The sequence below is a fragment of the Physcomitrium patens genome, chromosome 13 (genome assembly GCF_059467195.1).
Source record: "Physcomitrium patens ecotype Gransden chromosome 13, ASM5946719v1, whole genome shotgun sequence".
NCBI classification, from domain to species: Eukaryota; Viridiplantae; Streptophyta; class Bryopsida; order Funariales; family Funariaceae; genus Physcomitrium; species Physcomitrium patens.
Genome location: NC_143422.1, coordinates 14905254 through 14913399, shown reverse-complemented (window position 1 = coordinate 14913399; position 8146 = coordinate 14905254). Strand labels below are relative to the sequence as shown.

The 8146-nt window shown below is 39.0% G+C and overlaps 1 protein-coding gene across 2 annotated transcripts; it reads left to right on the top strand.

The window, feature by feature from the left end:
• The first annotated feature begins 264 nt into the window (after positions 1-264).
• LOC112290838 (uncharacterized) lies at positions 265-2837 on the top strand. 2 transcript variants are annotated; one of them, XM_024537611.3, is made up of 7 exons: positions 265-777; positions 1431-1479; positions 1596-1688; positions 1819-1876; positions 2108-2152; positions 2236-2307; positions 2488-2837. In XM_024537611.3, the coding sequence occupies exons 1-7, from the start codon at positions 480-482 to the stop codon at positions 2515-2517; spliced, it is 645 nt and encodes a 214-aa protein (XP_024393379.1). In that variant the 5' UTR covers positions 265-479; the 3' UTR covers positions 2518-2837. The 2 variants fall into 2 exon arrangements, with proteins under 2 accessions (XP_024393379.1, XP_024393378.1); XM_024537610.3 differs by having other exon boundaries at positions 1593-1688.
• Positions 2838-8146: the final 5309 nt, after the last annotated feature.

The window sequence follows — 8146 nt, the reverse complement described above, 5'->3', positions numbered from 1 at the left end:
GCAAAAGTGTCCAAGTGGCTGATCCATTCACAAGACGGTTTCTGTCCATCGTGGCTGATCCATTCACAAGACGGTTTCTGTCCATCGTGGCCATGGATATTGGTACTCCGGGGATATACGGAACAGATTATTATCCAGACCTCTCTTGGTCTGACTTAGTTGAATGCCCGCCATATACCCGGATGTCACCCGTTGTTTTGCCTTGAACTCCAGACCTGTAGGTGTTCTCCGGCCCCCTCTTCATCTCCTCATCTTGTTGTCAATTGCTGTTGCTATCTTCACCCGAATTGCAACTTCGCTCCTCTGAATATTAATTCTTTTGCTTCTAGTTGCTTGACATCGTGAGCAGCGTTTAGACGTCCACTGACTGGGTGGGGGTTTAGGGTCGTTTTTGAGTTGTGGGTTTTTCAGTTCGTGTGGTTTTTGGTAGGGGTTTTGGGGTTTTGTGTTGGTCGCTTGTATCTGGAGAGAGGGTGACGATGGCGGCCGCAGCCATGTCCTCTGTGGTTAGAGTAGCGTCATGCACGGGAAGCACTCAAGACAAGCGGATATTGCACAGCCTGATGGCTCTGCATGCTGCAAAGATCTTCGTGGCAGTGGAATCCAGCAGCCGTGGAGCTGTGGCGTCGGCTGCTTTGAAGACTAAAACGAGTTTGGTGAGGGAGGAGGAATGCAGCGTGGGTGCGTTTTGCTCTCTGTACTCCACTTTCAGCGAGGTGTCCACCCGTGGGTTGAGCAGGGTTGCGGCGAGAAGCTCTGCTGCTGCTACCAATGGGGGTGAGTTTATTATAATCTTCTCTGAGAGTTGCATTCGTCTGACTTTCTTGAGGGTTGTTTGTACACAAAGATTAATTTTACTTGCACATTCTTAAGATAACCTAGTTCGGGAGTTCAAGAGTAGAACCTTATTCACTACCGTTTTCATGGAAAACAATGCATTGCCTACACAGGCTTCGTTGTCGTGCTATCCTACTATTTGAATTTAAAGGTCGCTGCATTGAGTTCCATTTGGATCGTAACATGATCCTCTTTCTTTCGTCTTTCGACGGTTGGCTGAAGCATATTGTCTGCAGCGAAGGAGACATCTTCACTGTATAGGATTTTCAACAGTAACTTTTAAAAAACAAAAGGTCCCCACTCCATATCTCGGATTCGATGATATCGCTGCTGAACATTGGAATCCAGATCGAATGAGTTGATGGCTAAATGCGTTTAACTTGTTTATGGCAGTGTTTCACGTCTAGTCCAGGTGATGAGGGGCTTACTGTACTAAATACGGTTATTTTATAGGAAATGTCTGCTCCTGAAGGCTCTCATGGATCATTACTATTAGCGTGCTCTCATTTAGGCACGTAGATGTGTTTGAGTTGCCTTTTAGATCAATTTTTTTGAATTGAATGTGTGAGTTGTCGTTGGTATTCATTTGGTAGCGGTAAGCTTGAACGGAGACGCTTCCAGCGGTGGAGCGGCTAAAGAAAGGTATGCACTGTACGAATACTGCATCTCTTTTATTTTGTGCATTTTCATCCTTCGCAATACAAGTAATTCTGGATTTGGACGCTTCATTGATAGTAGCCTCTCGTGCAACACAGAAGCCCCAAAAAGCACAAGAAATCTGAAACCAAGAAAAAGGCTGCCAAGGACTCTGACATGCCCAAGCGACCACCTTCCGCATACTTCATTTTCATGTGAGTCTTGGGTTTCTGATTCTCATCTCCATGGTTCCCATTATCTTGAAATTCAGTTCGGATGACCGCGAGTTTCAGTTTTGCTAGTCATAGTTACGTCTCTCATTTATTCATACTCAATTGACTCCAGGGAGACTTTCCGGAAGGAGTTCAAAGCAGCAAACCCTGATGTGAAAGGAGTCACTGCGGTAAGATGCCGAATGTCCTCTTTCTGAAACAACTAAATCCAGTTCAAGTCTTCGCCCTATGATTGGAATATGTCTGATGTTGTGTTTGCACTCCTACTTGTTGTGTGCCACTTAACTGTATTAATTAGTGTGAAAAATATGAAATTTTAGGCATCCCTTGGTTCTGATGTTTTAATGAAAAATTCGAAACTATTTCCGCATTTTTGATTATTTCTTCTTTGAGATGTGCAGAGCGCTAAAGCTGGTGGCGAAAAGTGGCTCAGCATGTCAGAAGAGGTCAGTGATTAGTAAGTGAACAGAACCATGTAATAAATATGCATCCACAATAGTGCCTTCTCATTCTGTTCGCTGTTGTGCAGGAGAAAGCGCCTTACGTTGCTGAGGCCTCTGTTAGGAAAGGCCAATATGAGCAAGCCATGACAGCCTACAAGGTACGCACAAGCCCTACTTTGTGAACTTTTGAACATGGTCGACCTGGATATTATGGTAACTCTGTCTGTTTGCATTTCAACTTTCAATTTCAACCCAGCTTAGAAGGATTTTGATTTTATATTTCTTTTTCTGTAGCTGCGTCTCTGGGTACTCAGTAATTCTCACCTGTCTCACTCCAGAATGGCAAAGCCTTAGAGTCCTCCCTGTAGCTGAAATGGCAGACGAAGTCCAGTTAACAAAAATGACCCTGTGGTTTTCGGCTTTCCAACGACTAAGATCAAATTTAATGCATATAAATCATCTGCGGTTGAAGGCTTATAGGTACACAGATTCTTGTTGTTTAGTTTTGATATAGAAGCAGATACGGAGATTTTTCAACTCCAATGTTCATTGAGCACAGTGCGTACATCAGCTCTGTTTTCAGGCTGTGTTGAACTCTTCCACAGTAAAGTGTCTCTGAAGCTCCTTGAAGATGTTTAAGCCTTTTGCTCGGTAATATTCAAGTTGAACTATGTCACAAGTCTACCAACTCTGTCTGCGATCCGGTGCAAATTGAATGAGCATGCATGATGTTGACTATTCTCTGAAAGATCTCGGTAGCACGCTTCACGAGAGGTGGAACCTACTAGAAGTTCAGCAGCTTGCAACTATTCGTTTCTTCAGATCAGTTAATGCAATCCATATCATAATTCACACCCACCTTGCTAAGTTGACTTTTCAATATGCCGTTACAGAAAGACATTTAAAAGTGGGAAACGAAATGGAGAAAAATCATGTTCTAAGTGTTCATGGAATTTGTAAAGAAATGTTAAAAAAAGTGAAAAATCCTTAAATACGTTCAAAGAAATTGTAATGTTCCGTGATGGGTTTTGTTGATGGTTCCAAGCTAATGATAGTTATTACTACCTATGTATTTATTACTTTTTAATACAAAGGATACATCTTGAAATCTGTTGAGGTCATTAAATGTAGCTACTGCTCATAATAATAGTTACTGTAGACTACAATAAATACCATAGCTACAGTATTTAGAGTCTAGTGGAGAAGTACTATTTATCTTCTCCCCTTTTCTCTTCTTGTATACAAGATACAACTAGATCAATAGATTTTTATGTGTGAAGCTCTCTTTCTTTAGAAACCCTCTTGGATATATGACTTACTACTATTCTTGTGTGTGTGTATGACTTAATATTACTCTTGTGTCTTTCTAAACATTCTCAATATGTTATCAATACGACTCTCTTCTACACACTATTATAATTTTTTTTTGCTCTAGTCTTGACTCTTCAAACCTGTTGCTACTCTTGCTCAGTGTTTGCCTCATGATCTTGTTGCTCTTCTTGTTGGCCCTTCACACATTAGCTGCTTGCTTAGAGCACTTGTTCCACTCTCAACCCTGCTTGCTTAGAATACTTATTTAAAATACTTGATCCAGCCCAACTCTACTCCAGCTTACACCCTGTTGTGCCCTGAACTACCGCCAAATCCGCCGTTGTCGCTGCCTGACGTTGCCACCCTACCACCCTATTGTTGCCCTCCTACTGCTATCTACTGCCGCCATCTTAGTGCTATTCTACTGCCTTAATCTACAACCTTGTGAAATATATATATATATATATATATATATAATTTTTTTTTTTCAAGTTCAAGTTTATCATTTTATTTGACTTTATATTTTAAGGTACGCTTTACTCAACTTTTCTACTTGATCTTATATTTTCTTTACAAATTTATTTATAATAAATGCTTCAACATCTTTAATTGCTTCTACTATGGTTCCAACTATTACCAATGCATCCCAACATTTTGAAGCTCTTTTATTTCCACCATTGATTGTGGATGGAAACAATTATCTATTATGGGCAAAAATGGCAAAAGCAAATTTATTTGCAGAACAACTCTCGGATGCCATTATATTTGAAGAATCTCCTACAATAAGTATTTCTATACCTCCTACTATTCGTTGGAAAGCACTTCTTCTCCTTCGTCCTCATTTTATACATGTATTACAACATCAATATTTGGAAATGGAAGATCCTACAGAACTTTGGAAGAATCTTAAATCCAGGTTTGATCATCAAAAGACCATTTTTCTTCCACGTGCATGTCATAATTGGACACATTTAAGTGTCTTGGATTTTCCAAATTTAAATGCTTTCAATAGTGAAATGTATAGTATTGTCTCACAATTACGATTATGTAGATAAAACATTTCTGAAGAAGAAATGATTGAGAAAACTCTCTCTATATTTCCTCTTGTATATGTTGTGCTTGCACAACAATACATGAACATGAAATTTTAGAGTCATTATGATCTCATGTCCTATCTACTTCTTGCGGAGAAGCAAAATGAGCTACTCTTGTGCAATGCAGAAGCTTGTTCTATTGGAACTACAGTTCCAGAATCTCATGCACTTAATATTTCAAAGTCTAAGAAGAAATTATATAAATATGAGAAACGTGCTCATAAGTATCAGGGTAGTCATAGTCATGACTATTTCTACCCATATCGAAAGAATAAACATTCTACTATTAATTATAGTAGAAAATAAAAATCAGAGATGCGTTCTTATCATAAGTGTGGAATGATTGCACATTTAACACATGCGTGCCATACTTCAGAATATTTTATTAAAATATTCCAAGAAAATAAGAAATTACGAGCTGAGGCTTGTGAAGTTCATACCATGGATGCGTCGATAGATTCAATTGGTGTTGATGTCTTAGAGGCTTATATGAATGACAAAACCTCTAATGATGAATCAAATGATGCACTCATTGATTCTGCAACAACACATACTATCTTGCGAGATAGACAATTTTTTATTAAAAAATCTTCAACTTGGCAAATTAAAAATATGATTACCATGGCTAGAGCAAATGCGTTTTGTTTCCAAGAGGGCACAGTAATGGTAAAATTACCTGCGGGTTCTATCATAAAATATAAACATGTGATGTTTGCACCCTTAGCACCTTGGAGTCTGATCAACTACCAAGATGTGCGTATTAATGGTTATCACCTCTCGATCGCCATTTTAAATAGAAAAGAGGTTTTGGTTCTTATGAAGAATCATAAAGTTGTTGAAAAAGCTTTTGCTACAGAAAATGGTTTATATCAAATTGTGATTCGACCTCCCATTATGTTTAATTTTGCATCATCTATCACAAATAGTTGTGTTTTTTTTTAGCATGGACGATTGAAACATCCAAGATCCACATTATTTAGAAAAATCATTCCATGTATAACTTGGCATAATTTAAAGCATGCAGATGTAGACTCTATGGAATTATGTCGTATATGCATGCAAGATAAAATGATTACTCAGCCTTCAATTTGAAAACTTCCACAAGAATTACTACCAATGCTTGAAAGATTTCATGGTGATATTTGTGATCCTATGAATCCAATATCAAGACTATTTCGTTATTTTTTGGTCCTTGTTGATGCATCAGGTAAACAATCACATGTTTCATTATTATCAACTCGAAACATAGTATTTGCCAATCTTATATCTATGCTTATTCATTTTCGGGCATATTTTCTTGATTATCCCATAAAAATATTGCATATGGATAATGCAAAAGAATTTGCAGTAAAGTCTTTTGAAGACTATTGTATTGCAATAGGACTTGAGTTGACATATTGTGTTCCATATGAACATGTTCAAAATAGACTTGCAGAGTCATTTATAAAGCGTATACAACTCATTATCTGGCCACTTCTCCTTCATGTAAATTTACCTACATCTATATGAGGTCATGCAGTTTTACATGCTGCAACATTAATATGCCTCTGTCCTTCTTTTCTTGAAATTGTTTCACCACATGAGCTCATTTCGGATCGTGTTCCAAATGTATCTCACTTACGAGTATTTGGTTGTCGTGCTTGGATTCCAGTACCAGAACCTCAACAACATACCATCGGAGCTCATCGACAAGAAGGCATATATGTTGGTTTTGATTCACCAAGCATTATTCATATTGTTGATCCATCAAGTGGCACATTATTATGTGCATATATCACGGACACAAAAAAATAGACTCGAGATCTAACAAGAAGTTCAAGAAGAACTGGCAAGAACTAGATTAATCAGATGAGAACAACACCAGAGAGGTGAATTAGAGCTCCAAGAGATGTGTTGTAGAGACTGAAGAGCTCTTTAGCCTCGATTCCAATATATACTTCTATTTAGGAAGCTTCTCAAGCAACTTCTACCAACTAAGAAGCTTCTAGAAGATTTTAGAGACTTGTTTCTAGAAGGTTCTAGAAACTTATCTCTAGAAGGTTCTAAGGACTATGTCCCTAATATCTTCTACCAACTAAGAAGCTTCTAGAAGGTTCTAGAGACTTGCTTCTAGAAGGTTCTAGAAACTTGTCTCTAGAAGATTGTAAGGATTATGTCCCTAACATCACCTCCTCTTTTAGCTTCGAGGTCTCTGAGAAGCAATGTTGTTGATCAGTACCAATGCAAGAAAATGAAGATCTGTCGTATAACGTCTGCTATGAACTCCAACTATTGTTCACGAGGCAAGTGGTTCATCGGCCCTTGAAGTCAATGGTAGTGGCCCACTCCTTTAACTTCTGACCAAGCATGAACTTCTGTGTCCTCATTATGAAATTGTCTTGTAAACACGCCTTCTGGCTGACCATCGTAAGCAGGCTCGGATTCAAATACAATCACCAGTGATCGGTTACTCGGTATCCTCTGTCGTCGTCATGGTGTAGGCGGTTCTTCATCTCAGGGTTGCCTTCGTGAGCTAGTCAGTTGAGATAATCTGACTGGCATAGTATCTATCTCTTGGCTATCCATATCAGAAGACCAAACTATGGCTACTGAAAAAATTCTATTTTATCTTGGAGAAAATAACTACATCAACTACGAATTTTGGTGGTGCTCTCCCCCTTTCTTATATTTTTGGGTGAGCAAGCTTCAGAAGGAAACTATCGTCAAATCGGCTTAGGTTTATGAGGATGTTGTTGATGAAACTCTTGTACCTTTTGTGGCATATTGGCGAGATTTTCAGCTGGCTCCTACATTCGCTCATTAATATTGTAGCCGCACCAATGAACAAGATATTTCAACTTGCCCCACCTTCGTCGTGAATCCAGTACCTTTTCAACCTCGTATTCTTCGTGGTTCTCGATCTCAATGCTAGGTGGCGGATATTGTACTCTTCTAGGAAAAGACGACTCTCGATAAGGCTCTAACAGAGAAACATGAAAGACTGGATGTACCTTCATAGAAGCTGGTAATTCCAGACGGTACGCCACTGGATTGATTTGCTTCTCGATTATAAATGGTCCCAATCTTCGATAGTCCAACTTATCACATGACCGCTTGGTCTTGATATTCCGTCGAAGAAGCCATGCTTTATCTCCAATTTTGAAAGTAGGTGCTTGATTCCGAAATCTATCTGTAGACGCCTTGTAGGATTCTTGAGCGGATTGTAATTGAAGCTTCAACGTATTTTGAAGCTCTGATAGTTGGTTCGCAAATCCTTCAACTGCTGGATTGTTATTTGTTGACGGACTCAATAAATCAAGCTTCGGATGATACCCATAGTTGGAAAAGAATGGTGTGTATTGAGTCGACGCATGGAGGGTGTTGTTATATGCAAACTCGGCTAGCGACAGATATGTGGTCCAATTGTCTTGCTAATAATTGATGCTGTATCGTAAGTATTGTTCTAAGACTTGGTTCATCCGTTTCGTTTGGCTGTCAGTTTGAGGATGAAAAGCAGAAGAAAGCTTGATATCCACCTTCAGTATCTCAAAGAGAGATCTCCAAAACTTTGATACGAACTGGGTTCCTCGATCTGATACGATTTCATCTGGTA

Excerpts from the sequence above, each read along its gene's own strand:
- LOC112290838 (XM_024537610.3), top strand. The coding sequence starts at position 480 with ATGGCGGCCGCAGCCATGTCCTCTGTGGTTAGAGTAGCGTCATGCACG. Across the intron at positions 2,153-2,235 it reads GGCTCAGCATGTCAGAAGAG|GAGAAAGCGCCTTACGTTGC; the intron begins GTCAGTGATTAG and ends GCTGTTGTGCAG. Across the intron at positions 2,308-2,487 it reads AAGCCATGACAGCCTACAAG|AATGGCAAAGCCTTAGAGTC; the intron begins GTACGCACAAGC and ends GTCTCACTCCAG.